Genomic DNA, 18,655 nt, shown 5'->3' on the forward strand with positions numbered 1-18,655 from the left:
GTTCTGGCAAATGCCAGAAGGGCCGATGGTCAGAAAGGCCGGTTCTTGCCTCAGCGCAGAGGCGCTGCATACAGCGGGGTGCTGAAATCTTTGCCTCCCACCAGCCGGAATCCCCAGGGCGAAGGGCCCGTCAAAGCCAATGTCTGGGGCATAACGCCTCTTCTCCGGCGAGCCAGTCAGGGAGCGGGAAGGATGCCCGGTGACAAGGCTGAAGCCGGAGAGGGGCGGGAACGGCGGCGCCTGCCTGTGACGCTCCCTCCGCCGCTCGCTCCTCCTGAGCTTGGCCGCTTTCTTGTCCACTTACAGTGCCTGCTAATTGCCGCTCCGGCCTGACGTCTCCCTCTTTCCCCACAGAGGGGAGAGGAGGAGGAGGAGGAGGAGGAGGAGGAGGAGGAGGAGGAGGATGACGAAGGTGGGGAGGGGGGGCAGAGGGGGAGGAGGAGAGGTGGGTCCCTTCGCGCTCAGGGCGGGCAGGAGTCCAACTTTTGTTTCATGACCTTTCTGTTCAACGGGTCGGTGTCTGAGAGGTATGCTTGATTCATTTGTTCGGCTTCCCATAGGTGAGCAGCTTCTTACCCACAGAAGGGACACGTGTCCTTCCTCTCAACAGGGTCCCTCCTGTTTTCTCTTTGCGAGCGACTCGCCGCGGTAAAAGGAAAAGGAGCCTCAGGAAACCCACAGAACATTCCAGCGGGAGCCAAATCGCAACCTCGCAAGGGCCTAGAACAAATGTTTTTCCCTCCCCCGTGATTTGAGCACTGTTTTCCCAGTAGATGGAGTGAACTGTGTTTAGATACAGGCATCAGGGGCATGGACTGTTACAACAATGTTGTTGCCTCCCCTGTCTGCAAACAAGACAACAGAAACTATGTGAGATGACCAGAACCTGATGAAACAACTCAAAATCTACAATCAATATTTTTATTAGGGTCAACAATCCATTTAAACATGCGCAAGATGACTTGTTTCTTTTCTCAGAAGCTGGTGTGCATAATCTATACTGTTGGAAAGCCATAATATATAATATGTGAATGTTCTGTTTATGATATGTATGAACTGGCTGGATAGCCCAGTGGTTTCAGTATCTGACTGCAGAATCAGAGGTTGGGTGTTAGATTCCCCTCTGTGCTTCCTGTGAAGTAGAGCCAGCCTGTGTGGCCTTGGGTAAGCTGCACAGTCACAGGGCGCCTCCAGAAGAAGGGAATGGCAAACTCACTTCTGGGTATTCTCTACCTGGAAAATTCTGAAAAGGGTCACCATAACTCAGAATTGACTTGATAGCACACAGTCATCATTGTCATCAGTGGCCTGGGTAGATAGCTCAGTGAGTTGGGTGCAATGTCTGTGCACCCAAAGATGGGTAGTTCCCCTTGAAGAAAAAGTGCCAGTCTGTGTAGCCTTGGGCAAGCTGCACAGTTCCAGGGCACCACCCTACTGAAAAGAACAGTAAGCCACTTCTGAGTATTTTGAACTCAGAAAACCCTGGTTAGTGTAAGTCAGAATCAACTTGTTACCCCATTGTTGTTCTTATTGTGTAATGGTACATTTACACTTGTGAGAAATAAGTGTTGATGTTCCAGATCCCAAACACTGATATGTGAACCAGCATCCAGTTCAACATTTTGCTTCCAGCAGGACTATGAAAAAATGTAACAATGGGGTTCCCCCTACTATGTATACAGGAGTGTACAGACCTTAGTGAGACCTGTTTTTCTTTATGGCCTTATAATACTATTCCCTCCAATCACAGTTTGAATCCAGCTTGCAAAGGTTCTCCTTCTGGTCACAGATTGGAACCAAGTCACCAAATTCAGCACCTCAAGTACAGCTTGGGAAAGTTACGTTTTTGGACTAAAGACAATGGCCAATGCTGGCTGAGGAGCTTATCTGTCCATCCATCCATCTACCCATCCATCCATCCACCCATCCATCCATCCATCCAACCACCCACCCATCTACCCATTCACTCACCCACCCATCCACCCTTCCATCTACCCTCCCACCCATCCAACTTGTATACTGACCCACAGTGGAAGCACTCTTTTGGGGAGTTACAGTCAAAAATATTTTTTCCCAAGGTCAGTTCCAGAAGGAATCTGATCATGTTGTCGGGCTGTGCCTACAAGTATTTGCTATGCTTCCCCTCCAAAAGCAGGGAAAGGAAGATATTCATTGAAGGAATGACAGACAGGAGACATATTCATCAAAGAATTGAAGAACATGAAAAAAGTGCAATGCACAGAGCAAGTGCTGAAGCTTATTTTTTGAATGCCAGCAGTGGAGATATCAATCACTTACTTCATAGTAATCAAATGTCTGTACACAGAGAACAAGTCAGAAAAAGACGTCAGATATTGGAGCATGTCATAGACATTGTGAAAGTGATTGGGAAACGTGGACTTAGCTATCGAGGCAACAAATTTGAGGCTGCATACACATTGGAGGACCATTCACTTGATCATGGAAATTTTTTAGAGTTGGTCTTACTTCTTAGCAAGTATGATGTCTGCCTTAAAGAACATGTCAACAATTGCATAGCAAAAAGCAAGAAGTCACATTCAAGTGGAAAGGGCAGAGGATCATTAGTAACTTTGCTCTCCAAAACAACAATAAATAAAGTTGTCGAAACAATACGACAGTTAATTCAAGAGGCAGTGGCAAGCGGTGTTAGAGAAGCTGGGATGTTTTCAGTGCAAATTGACACAACTCAGGATATTACTTCAAGAGACCAATGCTCAGTAATTGTTCGTTATGTGACAGACTGTATTCATGAGAAGCTCCTGGCAGTGGTCGATTGTGAGTCTTCATCAGGTGAATACTTTCTTACCTTACTAAGGCAAGTTCTGCAGTCATGTAAAATTGACATAAAAAATTGCACTGGTAGTTCTACCGATGGAGCAGCTAACATGCAAGGACAGTATAGAGGCTTGTCCAGAGAATCTCCAGGCCAAATTCATGTTTGGTGTTATGCACATGTACTCAATTTAGTACTGGCTGACACCACAAAGGTTGTAATTCCAAGTGCATCGTTATTTAATCTAATAAATGATGTTGGAGTTTTTATTTGTGAGTCTTATTAACGAATGAATGTATGGCTAAATGTCAGTCAGGACCCACACCATCGAAGACTCTCTGTGATTGGGAAACACGCTGGTGGTCCAAAGATGCAGCACTTAGAAAAATATTTGGATCATTTTCCCAACCTGATTCGGCTTTACATGTTGACCCTATTGTAACATTGGCAAAGATTGAAGAAAACTCAAGATCTAAGCCAGAAGTACGAATAAAGGCAAAAACTTACGTAGAATCACTGCTTAAATATGAGACCGTTCTCACAGCACATATATTTCTTCGGATTTTTGAGCTGACATCCCCGTTGTCAAAATATCTACAAACAAGTGGCTTAGATGTATTACAAGCTCATCACATGGTCACAGGGACACAGGAAAATCTCAAAAAGCTTGCCAGAGATTTTGAAGGGGTCAAGAACAGTGCAGATGATTTTATAAGATGGGCAAATGACAAACTACAAGAACTTGAAGATTGTGAACTTGAAGTACAGGCCACCTTGCCTCATAAAAGGTTAAGAAAGAAGAAAAGCATGGCTGGTGAATGTTCTCAAGATGAAGTAATATCTGATGCCATCATGGCATATAAGATACAAGTACACAATGTGATCCTTGATGTAATCACGGAGAGCATAACTCGACGTTTTCTTGCTAGTGAAACACTGTATGCCGACTATGCATGCCTAGACCCTAGGAACTTTTCAAACATAAGAGAACAAGGGCTTCATATATCTGCAATGGAAGATTTAAGTAAAGTCTTGATCAAATTTAATGAGAATGCCACAGCTGAAAATTTGCGGTGTGAATTAACTAGTCTAGCTTTGCATTGGGACAAATTGAAGACATCAGCGCTAGAAGAATACACTGTAAGGGTGTCAAGAGAAACACCCATGGAAGATCTAAGTCAACAATGTGATGAAATGGAGCTGTTAAATAAGCCATGTGCAACATGTAAGAACTGTGCCATTTGTTGCTATCAAATTCTACGGCACTACAATTTATTAACAGATGCCTATAATGTGATAGGTCTAGCCTACAAATTCCTACTGACTCTATCATTTACTCAAGTTGCTTGTGAGAGAAGCTTCTCCACCTCGAGGTTCATCAAGAATCGACTGAGGAATACTGTATCCCAGGACCATTTGGATTCATTCATGTTAATGGCTACAGAAAAAGAAATCCTCATGAGTCTTGATGTGGATGCCATCATCAACAGAGTTGCAGAGAGTAGTGAAGCCCTGCAAAGTCTTCTTATTCCTTGATAACATATAATTCCTAAGTCTTTCCAGTATTAGTAGGGTTCAAATTTAAAATGTTCAAATCATAAACGAGGTGGAAAGTTCTTGAGCCAAGCCTTTTGTTCCTGGTGGAAGTGTTGATGTAGGAGGATCTGCTACTTATGGCTTGTTCACATTGAACGTTTTGTTGCAGTTATGTTTAATGATCTAATGTTTCAATACATTAAAATAGCTATAAGATCTCACATTGTACTGTTGGTGTTTTTTGTTTAGAGAGCACTAGCATTGACAAATTTAAACATTAAATTTTAATTACACTTTTTGTTAAACGTGATGATTTTATAGGTTTAGATTTCCTGATGCTCCTTGTTATTTATACAGCCAGGGCAATGATTGGGATAGGGAGAACTCGTAAGCATGTACCAGTACCACTATACCAGCAATGCCCTTTCAGCGCGCCACAATATCGTGAATGGAGCCCACAACAGGTGGGCCTGTGTCCCCACAGCCGGTGGGCCTGTGTGCTCTAAATGCCAGGGCCGATTTTTGGTCCCAGTCCGGCCCTGGAGAATAGGATAAATCATTACAAGGACGGATAGGCCACTCTTTCTTATTCCTACCTCTGGTGAAAAGGCTCTTCCTACATTTCGCCCTTCCATTGGCTAACCTCTCGGCGGTTACACACGGGGTTACCTAACATCACACGCGGCGCCCCGTGTGATGAAGTTTAGAGGTTGGGAGACCGTGTACGAACGCGGATAGGCCCGGCAGTCGGGTTGTGGGCGGAGCTAATCGCGGCCTGACAGGTTGCTCGCCAGCGGGCCCGCCCCCCCTCCGGTCGAGGACGGTGGCCGAGAGGGCGGCGAATGGCCGCGGTTGTGCGAGGGAGCCGTCGCTGCCTGAGCCGCTCTTTCTTGCCATTGCCGCGTCTCTCCGCCTGCGCCGCTGCCTGGCGTCGCCTCACAGGCATGGCGACCGCCTCCTCCTCGCCGTCCTCCCCTGACGAGGCTCCTCGGTGGCTCGGGGCGCTCCGGTTCGACAACCGGGCGCTGCGGGCGCTGCCGGTGGACCCGAGTGAGGAGAACGTGCCTCGGCCGGTGGCGGGCGCTTGCTTCTCCCGGGTGCGGCCGACGCCGGTGGCCAACCCGCAGCTCGTCGCGGTTTCGGCGCCGGCTTTGGCGCTGCTGGGCCTGAGGGAGCCCCGGGCGCCGGAGGAAGAGGCCGAGGCCGCGCTCTACTTCAGCGGGAACCGCGTGCCGCCGGGCGCCGAACCCGCCGCCCACTGCTACTGCGGCCACCAGTTCGGCAGCTTCGCCGGGCAGCTGGGCGACGGGGCGGCCATCTATCTGGGCGAGGTGCTGAACCCGCAGGGCGAGCGTTGGGAGATCCAGCTCAAGGGCGCCGGCCTTACCCCCTTCTCCCGGTAAAGCAGCTCCGGCCCTCTTTTGCCTCGTCTAACACCCTCCCCCCCCCCGCCAAAGCCCGCTCTGTTGGGTCGGGAGCAGAGGATGGGGGGGACTTTGCGGACGACTTTGGCCACAGGCCTTTTTCCCTTTGGGCGAGTAGGGAGCATAAATATGCACAGGACGGGGCTGTGTGAAAGGTCACTCAGCTACAGCGCTCCCTTCTGATCGTGGACCTTGGTCTTCAGTTTAAAAACAAAAGTACTGTAGCTAAAGGGTGTGTGTTCCCTCCTTCTGTAACTCTCATCTGGAACCCAAAAGAGAGGGACTTTGGCCTTCCAAATGTTTTTGGACTGCAACTCCCACCATTCCTTCTCATGAGCCCTGGCAGTTGAGGCAGGGCTAAAATTCTACCACCTTATCTGCTGTTGTTGCAAAAATCTTAATATCTAACACACGAACTAATGCAAAGTGGTACGAGTAATTGAAAATAAATTTCTTAACAGTCACCATTCTCCATTGTCGAGCATGTGTTTGAGATCTGGAATGTAGCATTTTATTATTGAGTATGCGTAAAATTTGGTTCACAAACCAGTCTAAAGGCTAATCTTTACATATTATATGAGCCACTTGATCACTTAGGAACTCACAGACAAATGTGTGAGCAGTTGCTACCGCATAAAATGAAATATGTTGGTTCTCAGCAGCCATTAAAGTTTTCTCAGCATTGGTTGGATGTGAAAGGGTTGTTTCATCCAGGGAAACCATCTCTTAGTAATACTGTGGCTATCAAATAAGAAATGTACTGTTAATAACTGCAGCCTATCCATACACATGGGGGTGGGTGGGCGAGTGAGAAATGAGTCCCTAGTATACTGTAGCGGATATGATGGACTAGGCATCTGAAGAGCTCGCTTCAAATTCTTGCTTGGCCATGGAAATACATGGGGATAGAACCGGTAAAACTATTCCTTAAGTATCTCACTTATCTTGTAAGCCACGTAGGGATTGCTATAAGTTGGTTCCTACTTGACGGTGTATATAACACAGAAAGAAAGCAGACCGCCGAAGAATTGATGCCTTTGAATTGTGGTGCTGGAGGAGACTCTTGAGAATACCCTGGACTGCAAGGAGAACAAACCTATCAATTCTAAAGGAAATCAACCCTGAGTGCTCACTGGAAGGACAGATCCTGAAGCTGAGGCTCCAGTACTTTGGCCATCTAATGAGAAGAAAAGACTCCCTGGAAAAGGCCCTGATGTTGGGAAAGTGTGATGGGAAGAGGAGAAGGGGACGACCGAGGATGAGATGGCTGGACAGTGTCTGCGAAGCAACCAACATGAATTTGACACAACTCCGGGAGGCAGTAGAAGATAGGAGGGCCTGGCGTGCTCTGGTCCATGGGGTCACGAAGAGTCGGACACGACTAAACGACTAAACGACGATAACACAGACAGGAAAAGGTTCAGAATTAGGTTGGCAGTCTCATCTAGATAGAGGAATATCCAGATTTGCCAACAGCCCTGTGGTTCCACTCCAGAGGGGTTGGGACCAAAGGGGCTAATGTGTATATTTCATTTTTTAAAATAAAACAAGAAATTTAACACACTGGTTATGTCCTGTAAGGGTTTCTAAACTGAAAAATTGGTTCATTAAAACTGGCGCCTGTAGGTGCAGCAGATAGACATTGTATAGCTACTCTGCTTTTCCTTCTTAGTGGAGTTCTTGCACAAAAGAAAAAGAGGAAAGAAACATTGGAAAAATATAGGAGGGTTGCAAGTAAAGGACTTGCGGACGCCACCCTTTATCAGGATAGGTGTGAGTCTCTATTCAGTTGAATTTACTTTTGAGAAACCATACATAGGAAGGTTGTTGTGAATACAAGCAGTTCATTTCCTAGTTCACTCATCTCTCAGACATGAAATACTTTACTGCTGGAAAAAATCTGCTTGAATGTTTGGGTTCAAATGCATAATGATTTCTTGATATTTTGTGTGCTTCCTGTTTACTTCCTTCCACCTCATGTGTAACATTGGCTTAATGTTATTCTGTCTTCTGTCTTTTATCAATTACAGACAAGCAGATGGCCGTAAAGTTCTACGGTCCAGTATAAGAGAATTCCTTTGTAGTGAAGCAATGTTTCATTTAGGAATACCCACAACCAGAGCTGGAACATGTGTAACATCAGATTCAGAAGTTATTCGAGACATTTTTTATGATGGTAATCCAAAAAAAGAAAAGTGTACCGTTGTCCTGAGAATAGCACCAACATTTATTAGGTAAACATTTCCACTGCATTTAATACTAAAATAGTTATTCTATATATTTTGAATATGTTCTGGATGAATTTCCTTGTAGGATACATGTTTTGCTTGTTACAATTGTAAATGTTTAGCTCTGAAGCTTTTTAGAATTTGGGTTGGAGCGAAGAATCCTCTGTAATGATTTTGCATGCACAAACTACTTCTGTTATTAATGGTGTCCGAGTTAAATTGCAAAGTTAAGAGAATTCATCTTTAGTTGCTTGGGAATGCAACTTGGAAAGATGTTTTCTAAGTAGCACAATAGCCAGTGGTCCAGCTACTTTAACCAGCAGCATAATTATAAATTATAACAATACTTGAAACGTGTGCTCTATTGCTGTGAACTGCATAACTGAGGCCACACTGGATTATCACTGCCTATGAATTGAACCCAGTAATGAAAAAGTAATCCTTATATTTTAACCAGGTTTGGATCATTTGAAATTTTTAAACCAGCTGATGAATATACAGGACGTAAAGGTCCCAGTGTTAATAGGAATGATATTCGAATACAAATGCTTGATTATGTAATCAGCACTTTCTATCCAGAGATTCTGGAAGCATATAAAGACAATAATGTTCAGAGAAATGCTGCTTTCTTCCGAGAGGTAAGACACCAACTAAATACACTTAAAAAGCATATGTTTCTCTTTGAGCCATTCAGGGTGACATTTTAGTATTGCTAAATGCCTTAACCTTATGTACAATATAGCCTAAGAGATGTTGACTCCTCCAAAAGGTACACTTTGGGCTTTATATTTCAGCAGAGACTTGAAGCCAAATTTTCCACAGCCAAATCTTCAGTGCAGCTAAGGGTGAGTCGGTAGGAATCTCCATGGGCTCAGGGGACACACAAGCTCATCCTTAGACCATGAAGAGCCTTAGTTGCTCTGCAACTCCATATACTCCCTGAAAACTTTTCCTACAGAAATGGGGAGGGGCCTTGCCTGGATAGCTCACTGAGTTAGGTATTTGGTTGCAGGGCCGGAGGCTGGGAATTCAGTTCTTCATTGTGCATCCCAGAAGAACCAATCAGTGTGGTCTTGGCAAGCTGCACAATTCCAGGTCACCCCAGAAGAAGAGAATGATAAACAATTTTTGAGTGCTCTGTACTTAGTAGAAAACACTAGAAAGGGTTGCAGCCCTCTGGTGGACATTTTTTTTATTTTTTTTAAAGTTGATGGAGTGCAGGGCGGCACAAAGGGATTTTTTGAGCCATTCTTTTAAAAATGGGGGGGGGGGGGAATGTGTGGATGGTAGGACATTGGTATGTTGTATGTCTGCATTAGGACATCTGGGAGCAACATGTGGCTTATGGACTGTATTTTGCCCAGAACTAATATAGCTACAGAGCCATGCTAGCATTCAGTCTCTAGAAGTAATTTCTAAGCAACATAATTATTGTGACTTGCTCTGCAGAATTGATTTTTGTAAAGGCGATTATATGTATTTGAGAAGAGTTTTCCTGAAATACACAGTTGACAGAGGTTGAAATGAATTGTAATGTATCAGTTCAGATTTTGTAAAGTACAGTGGTGCCCCACATAGCGATGTTAATCCGTTCCGGATTAATCGTCGCTATCCAGAAACATGGCTATGTGGGGGGGAAACCCCATAGGAACGCATTAAACTTCATTTAATGCGTTCCTATGGGGTGAAAACTCACCGTTATGCGGAGATCCTCCATAGCGCTGCCATTTTCGCCGCCTCAGTAAGCGAGGAAATCGTGCGAAAATGGTTGCGGTGGCCATTTTGTGCACCCGGTGGCCATTTTGGAACTGCCGATCAGCTGTTCTAAAAACATCGCAATGCAAAGATCAGTAAGTGAAATGCTTACTGATCATCGCAATGCGATGTTTAGGCTATCTAAACATCGCAATGCGATCGCATTAGTGATTGCAAAAAATAGATCACTATGCGGATTCGTCGTTAAATGGTGTGCTCATTATGCGAGGCACCACTGTAATTTGGAAATGTGAGCAAATGAAATAAATACATGACTCATCAATGCTAGATTTACTGATACGTACTAAGAACTGCCCCATTTTCTTTGACATGCCATGTTTTCAAGGGTGTTGTTGATGTTATATGCCATCAAGTCAGAACTGAATTATAGCAACCCCAGTAAGGTTTTCAAAGTAAGTATGGTATCTAAGAGGTGATTTTACCAATTCCATCCCCTAGTGAGTTTCCATGGCAGAGCTGAATATTCTCTGAGAAGTGGAACTGGTAAAACCACTAATTAAGTATGTCACTTACCTTGAGGGGTCTCCTGAGTCCTAGACGTACTGTAGATATATTTACAGTGGTGCCTTGCTTGACGGGGATAATTCATTCCATTGAAATTGCTGTTAAGCAAAATCCCCGTCAAGCGAAATGAAAAAGCCCATTGAAATGCATTGAAAACCTACAAGGAAATTTTGCACAGCAGGCAGCTATTTTGAAACCGGATGATCAGCTGTTTTTGATCGTCGTTAAGTGAAAAATCTGTTCCCGAAGCAGGGAACCGATCAACTTTAAGCAAAAAAAGCCCATTCAGTCATTGTTTAGCGGTCACAAAAAACTAATAGTCGGATTAACGTCGCTATGCGGGGCACCACTGTATATCTTTACTTCAACAAAGCTTTTGACAGAGTGCCTCCATGATATTCTGATTAGCACACCAACTAGGTGTACTAGATAGAACAGCTGCCAGGTGGATACACAGTAGGTTACAGAATTGTACTCAGTGCTTATCAATGGCTCCTTTTCAAACTGGAAGGAGGTAACAAATGGGATAACGCAAGGCATAGTCCTGGGCCCAGTGCTATTCCATATTTTTATTAATGACTTGGATGAGGGGTGCAGGGAATGTTTATCAAATATACAGTTTATAAATTGGGTGGGATAGCAAATATTTTAGAAACAAAATTCAAAAACATCTTGATAGGCTTGAGTACTAGACTGAAAACTATAGAATGAAATTTAACAGAGACAAATGCAAAGTTCTACACCTAGAAAAAATATATATATTCAGTGGTGCCTCGCATAGCGAGGTTAATCCGTTCCGGATTAACCTTCGCTATAGCGAAACATCGCTAAACGGAAATAAAAAAGCCATAGAAATAAAAAAGCCATAGTTCCTATGGCTTTAAAACTCACCGTTAAGCGATCTTCCTCCATAGCGCCGCCAGTTTTGCGCCCTTGGTAAGCGAGGGCAGGGCGCGAAAATGCGGCGCAGACCTTCCGGCGGCCATTTTGGAACCACCAATCAGCTGTTCTCCCCCACTTCATTATGCGATATTCGCTAAGCGAATCACTTAGCGAATATCGCAAAGTGAAAAAACGCCATAGGGGCCATCGCTGAGCGAATGCTCCAGCGATGGCCCAGAGCCCCTCGTTGAGTGATTTAATCGCTCAATGGGGCACTCGTTAAGCTAGGCACCACTGTATCCAGTGGTGCCTCGCATAGCGAGGTTAATCCGTTCCGGATTAACCTTCGCTATGCTGAAGCATCGTTGAATGGGGCAGGGAATTCCATGTTTAATGCATTCCAAATGGGCCGAATACTCACCGTTCAGCGATGCTTCTTAATGGCCGGCAGCCATTTTCCCGCCCTCCCCTTGCTTAACAAGGGCACGAAAATGCTGCGCGCGGCCATTTTGGGCCATTTCCAGGCTTCCGGCAGCCATTTTGGCCGCCGAACAGCTGATCGTCGGGCTTCGTTTTGCGAAGATCGGTAAGCAAAATGCTTACCAATCTTCGCAAAGCGAATTTTGCCCTATCTAAAAAACATTGAGCGATCGCATTAGCGATCCCAAAAAAGGGATCGCTATGCGATTTCATCGTTGTACGGTGCACTCGTTAAGCGAGGCACCACTGTACTGTTACAAGATGGGGGATACTTAGCCCATTAATACTATGAGAAGGATCTTGAAATTGTTGTAAATCACAAACTGAATATAAGCCAGCAGTGTGATAATTGCTGTAAAAAAGATCAATGTTATTTTAGGCTGCATTTAGAGAAGCATAGTCTCCAGATCCCATAATGTACTAGTTTTCCTCTATTTTCATACTAGTTAGGCCTCATCTTGAGTACTGTGTTCATTTCTGGTCACCCTATTTTAAGAAATATGTCAACAAACAGAAGCAAGTCCGGAGGATGATCTGGGCACTGGAAATCAAGCCCTGTGAGGAGAGACTAAAAGAACTGGGCCTGTTTAGCCTTTTTAAAAGAAGACTGAGGGTAGATATAATAGCACTTTTTAAATACTTGCAAGATTGTCATACAGAGCAGGGGCAGAATAATCCCGGAGTGCAGGACACATGATAATGGGCTCAAGCTAGAGGTTGAATATCAGGAAAAACTTCTTAACTATTAAAACAGTACAATGTTGGAACCAGTTACCTTGGGAGGTGGTGAGTGCTTCAGCACGAAAGCCTTTTAAGAGAATATTGGACAACCATCTGTTACGTATACTTTGATTTGTATTCTTGCCTTGTGCAGGCAGTTGGACTCGCTGACCTGATAGGTTTCTGCCAACTCTTATTATTCTATGATTCTGTTACGATTTTGTTCTATCCAATATACTACACAGTTCCTTTGTTCAAGGGTAGTTTTTCTTAAGGAATAGAAATTTTATGGATCTCTGAATAATAGTAGATGTATCTGTGTACGGAATATAGTGAAATATGTTGAATATGCCCATTTGTAATGGATTAAGTTTCAGTGTTGACCTGTTTCAAATAGTAATGTAATCTGTATAAAAGAAACTTGCTTGAAAACTGATTGTGTTATTTTAAGGTGTCAAAGTGTACAGCAAGGATGGTTGCTGAATGGCAATGTATTGGATTTTGTCACGGTGTGCTGAACACTGACAACATGAGCATTGTTGGACTTACAATTGACTATGGACCTTTTGGATTTATGGACAGGTTAGTGGTGTGGAGTTTAACTACTGAAAACATTAATATTTATGTTGACTGTGCTTTGTGGCACCATAGTCTCTTTTATTGCCCCCCTTTTTTCTTTTTGTAATTTATAGTGAGCCCTACTGAAGACACTTAAACATTCCATAAATTCTAGAATCTTGTATTGTTTATTGCTAGTAGTTAATTGTGTTGTTATTGTTTTCATTGTTATTGCGTGGTATCTAGTTGGAACTGATAAATAGCAACATTTACAGGGCTGTCAAGGCAAATGAGATATTTTAGGAATAGTTTTACCAGTCCCACTCTCCCAGTGAGTTTCTATGGGTCAGTGGGGATTGAAACTGAGGTGTCCTGAATTCTAGTCCTATACTGTGTCCACTGCACCACACTGGGAATGTAGTAGTGAAATTAGTTCAGAATAATTCTGCTAGATATTTCTGCAGTAATACCATTAAGCATGATATATCTGCATTTGTTTGCAGTTTGTATATGTTACCCGACATTTTGTTTCTGCTCCATTTAGTTTCCTATTTTTGTGTCAAACATGCTATAGTAATATAATTTCACTTTTCAGCATGTGATGACAGACAATCCTGAAATACCTAATTTTGTGTATTTTTTAAAAAAATATATACCTAGCAATTGGAGTATCTTGCAAAAGAAACATTGTGCCAAATATTTTTATTTATAGATACGATCCTGAACATATTTGCAATGGGTCTGATAATGCTGGACGCTATGCTTATAATAAGCAACCAGAAATTTGTAAGTGGAATCTAGGCAAACTTGCTGAAGCCTTGGTCCCAGAACTCCCACTGGACATCAGCATACCCATTCTGGAAGAAGATTATGATGCAGAATATGAGAGGCATTATTTGCAAAAAATGAGAAAGAAACTAGGATTCATTCAACTCCAGTTAGATGAAGATGATAAATTGATTTCTGACTTCTTAGAAACTATGCATGTGACAGGTTAGTGTGCATCATATTAAAAGATAGCAAGGTGTCAATCATTTGATTCTATACATAAAATAATGTGTGTCACTGTAATAGTAACGAAAAAAATGAAATATACAAATTTCAATTACTGCAAAGTTGATACATATTTTCGTATTACTGAATATAAAATTCCCTTTAAATTTCTTTCTCAGGTGCAGATTTTACAAATACTTTCCGCTTGCTGAGTTCTTTCCCAGTAGATGCAGATCCGTTAAAACTGGAAGATTTCTTAGACAAGATTTCAAATCAGTGTGCATCTTTGGAAGAACTGAAAGTTGCTTACAAGCCTCAAATGGATCCCAGGTATAGTGAGACGTTACTCTGTTCAGTGAACAGTAATATTAGGTGTTCAGTGTTTGTTTAAATGTTTTGAAATTTCTAGAATCCTGTTGGTGTCAGAAAGGTTAGTGTAACTCCAACAGGCAACAGCAGCTAAGTGAGGAGGTGCCTGGACACTTCTTGCTTACATGCCAGCTCACACCTGATTGTGTAGCTGTGATGCATCATGGCATCTCATCAGTTAGTTGCAAATGGCCATGACACATTAAGCAAACTTTACAGAAACATCAATAGGATTACAGTTTACTTCTGAACCCGATGACAGTAAGAAGAGTTCAATTAATTCTCCATATATGTATTTGACAGATCAGATTAGAATAGAAAAGTAGCACCTTATCTATAGATTAAGCTTCAGTGATGTTTCTATATTTTGCTAGTATAATTTTAATTTTATTTTTCCTTCACTAGGCAACTTTCAATGATGTTGATGTTAGCACAGTCTAACCCACAACTATTTGCCTTAATTGGAACAAAATCTAATATAAATAAGGAACTGGAGCGGATAGAACAATTCTCTAAGCTGCAGCAACTAACAGCACCAGAATTGCTTAGCAAAAATAAAGGTCACTGGAAAGAATGGCTGCAAAGCTACAGGTGGGACTAATCCTTACCTTCTGTTTATTGCTAGCAGAGTTTTTCCCCCAGTAATTGAAATGTATTAGTAAACATACTAGTAAGTACTAATTTGTAGATATTAGTATTCACAAAATTCTGTATTCTGAAATGCAAATGTATTTAAGTGTTAAAATGCATAAAATTCCTCTTTTATTATTGAATCCCAGAAGTATTCCAGATATTAAGTTTAGAATGCATAAAAGCACCCTAAACCAGCCTTCTGCCTGATTTATTATAAGGTTTTATTTTATTTTATTTTTATATTTACCTCTATTTAAATAGTCCTCTTGAAACTGATTGATTGTGTTCAACAATCTAATATATACTACTCAGTGAAGAAAGTTTTCAGGGGCGTCATCTCAGTGTTGGGTTTTGTTTATTGTACCACAGAACTAAGGAAATGGTCTTATTTTAAAATCCTTTGTTTGTGTGTTCTGCAGTTCGCTTGATATAACTTTAAAGGTTGGTTGTTTGGTTTAAAGAAATCAACTTTAACCACCACACTCTTTTCATGTTTTGTTGTGTGTTTTTAGAACACGACTAGAGAAAGAAATGGAAAACATCAGCAGCACTGAAGCCTGGAGCAGTGAGCATGTGAAAGTTATGAATTCAAACAATCCAAAATATATCTTGAGAAATTACATTGCTCAAAACGCAATAGAGGCAGCAGAAAATGGCGACTTTGTGGAGGTAAATACTGCAGATAAGCATTGAAGAATGCATCCAGAGGAGTTTTCATTGGGTATGGGATATCAAAAGATATGGAGGTCCCGGTGGCTGTGAAATGCAGTTTAAAATATTTTGAAATAAGGATGATTGATTTCTTAAAAATATAGTTCAGATTGTGTTATAAACATGGTGTCCTTTTCTTCCTTTCCCAGGTAGGAAAAGTCTTGAAACTCTTAGAAAAGCCCTATGAGGACACAGGATGTTACAGTGAGGAGGCAGAGGAAGAGGAAGAGGAAGCAGCTGTGGCTGCAGCATCTGCCTGCAGTTCTCCAGCCCGAAGGAGAGTTCCATATAACAGTAAACCTCCCCTCTGGGCTTCAGAGCTCTGTGTTACCTGATCTTCGTAACTGCCTTGTTAGTGTTTTCCACAAAGAGAAAGGCTTTCTGAATAGTGGAGATTGCAACAAGGTGCCACAGAAATGCTATTTAGTATCAAACAGATAATTTGGATGTCTTCACAGGTCTCACCTGAACCATGTCCATTTTATACAACATGACAATCAACTGTTTGGGCACACTTGTCAGTGTTCTGCAAGACAGGCCAAAGTTTTCTCTTCTCTCCATTATGCAGTAAGTGCTGCAGAATTTTATGCACAATGATCTGTGAACATCTAAATGAAATCTGTGTTTGTGAAGGCGAAAATAGCAAACCCAATGTTGGATCTATTTTTGTCTGAAAATTAACTAATAGTATTTTCTGATAATGTTTATAATACCTTTCTTATGCAGGGATAATTTGAATCTCTCTCAGTGGAGGGAGAGAGTTTAAGCGTATCATTGTTTATTTGAAGCTATGTTTCATCTAATTGTGTAGTTTATTTGTCGTGAACTTCTATAGTCTATATAATGTTTTTAGAAAAGTTGTTGGATAGTGGGGAAGAGATCACAATAATGTGCATTACAAATAGGAAATGGACAGTTAAGAAAAAGGATGGGTTCAAGTTTCATGTTAGTTATATCACATGGTATAATTCAGTTTCATGTAAGATGATGCGTGAACATAAACATGTCACTGAATGCATCTCCTGTTGGATTAGAAAATCCACACACAAATAGCTGTTACACTTGTGGTTCAGAATTACATTCCTGCTTCTGTATCTCTACATACAGTTCATTTCACTGGATCAGAAGTTGTGCAATCCTCCCAAAGGAATGTTCATAGCTAATAGCACCAATTCCTTTTGAACATTTGATAGTGCTGCCTTTTCTCCTATCCCCAAAAATGATTAACCGTGATGGTGGGTGTATCTAGATACCATAATAAGCCCAAAGTCTGCCTTGTTATGCATGCAGCAGCTTGCTGGTGTGGCTCTCCGGTTGCTCCTTCAACAAGCAGGAGCATCTAAACAGTGGTCTCTTGACATCCAGATGTAGCAGTTTGGCTTGCTTCTCCCTGACAAGGCGGAATAAATAACCCATAAGCCAGTGTGCTGGGTTTGAACAAAATAATAAGCAAAGCCCTTGACAGGAGCTTCATGATTTTGTGATTGCTGTTGGTGGTTTTGGTAGTTCCTGCTTGAAGTGGGAATGATCAGTTTCTGTCCTCCACCGTGTTGCTCAAAAACAAAAAGCCAGGATTCTCTGGGGTCCAGCAGTAACAGAGTATTGCCAAAGAGTGCACTTTTAAGCAAGATTTATCCCAACAGAGTAGTTAGTTGGAATGTCTTGCAAATAAACTGCTTAGTGTTAGTTTTTCACTTTAAATTGCTATGTATTTTCATATTTGCCTCTTGGATAATCAATTTATTTGCTGTGTATTCTTGAAGGCTTTCATGGCCGGGATCCAATGGTTGTTGTCGGGTTTGTGGGCTGTTTGGCCGTGTTCTGGAGGTTTCTCCAAGAAACCTCCAGAACACGGCCAAACAGCCCACAAAACCGACAACAATTATTTGCCATGTTTCAACTTTGCTACCTCAGGAATGTCTTCCATTCTCATGTTTATTGCTATTTATTTAGAAGTAATTTCTGAATCATATTAACATTTGAACTTTAAAAATGCAGCACACTTACCATGTCTTAGAGCACGTCTTCAGCAAAACAACTACACAAAAAACATTTTTCATCAGATTAAAACAAAATGACACCATCGTCATTTGCTCAATTGGGTGACTGGATGCAGCCCTAAGTACTGTTCCTTGCAGTACTCTGTTAAAACAAATGGGATTTTTTCCAGCACACTTATATTCACTGACTGGAAGAAACTATCTCTGAGAGACTTTGTATTTTCTGCCTTAATGATAAATGTATTGGTTAGTGGTGAGAAACAACAAAATTTTAATGAATGTGAAAATTGACGAATGATAAGTGAAACAAATTTCTAGAAATGAAATAAAGTCTTTTCTCAATTATCAGCAATTGTATTCTTAATAGATCTTACTGTGGCTTATAATGCTGTTACCTTATACATATATGGCTAAAACCAGTGCTCAGGACAAATGATACAAAGGGGATGTCTGTTGCCTGTAATCCAATATAAGCCAATTTTTGTCATATTTTGGTAATAAAAATCCACCACATGAATGTTTTCAATCATGCTTAAATGCTGCACTTTACTTTTTGAAGGTGTGCTATAGACTTTCCTAATTCTGCTTATAATGGCAAACAAACTGGAAGTCATCACCCTGACCTGTCTTTATTGGAAATAAATGAAATATGACCATGTTAATATTAAAAGTTGTCTCTTTAATTTTTTATACTAATTAAATGTGTGCATGTGTGTGTGTGTGTGTTTCAGGACTATTTGTGAGCAATACAACTTTGAAATTTCCAGTATTAAGATTTTTAGCTACTTCAAACTAGGAACATAGTTGTTTGGTGTTTCATCTTAAAGTCTTTTCATTATTCTTTTACTCTTGAACCATATTCTTAAGTTACTCATGGGCTACATGGAATACGTACTCTGTAAATATGCAAATCTGAAGATGAATGCAGATCTTTTACTTGGTGCTCTCATACATAACTGATAAATGACCACTAAAACCAAAGTACATGCAAGTCATTGTTAGGGAGTAATTTTATATATTATGCATTTCTTACAAAAATTCTCTACA

General features: G+C 41.7%; 1 protein-coding gene across 1 annotated transcript; it reads left to right on the forward strand.

The window, feature by feature from the left end:
- The first annotated feature begins 5,129 nt into the window (after positions 1-5,129).
- Positions 5,130-18,278, forward strand: SELENOO (selenoprotein O). The gene is made up of 9 exons (XM_020812877.3): positions 5,130-5,729; positions 7,785-7,988; positions 8,440-8,620; positions 12,796-12,926; positions 13,615-13,895; positions 14,075-14,225; positions 14,670-14,855; positions 15,410-15,566; positions 15,758-18,278. Exons 1-9 carry the CDS (start codon positions 5,173-5,175, stop codon positions 15,950-15,952), a joined length of 2,043 nt encoding a protein of 680 aa, XP_020668536.3. The 5' UTR covers positions 5,130-5,172; the 3' UTR covers positions 15,953-18,278.
- Positions 18,279-18,655: the final 377 nt, after the last annotated feature.

Source organism: Pogona vitticeps, chromosome 5, assembly GCF_051106095.1.
Source record: "Pogona vitticeps strain Pit_001003342236 chromosome 5, PviZW2.1, whole genome shotgun sequence".
Classification (NCBI taxonomy): Eukaryota; Metazoa; Chordata; class Lepidosauria; order Squamata; family Agamidae; genus Pogona; species Pogona vitticeps.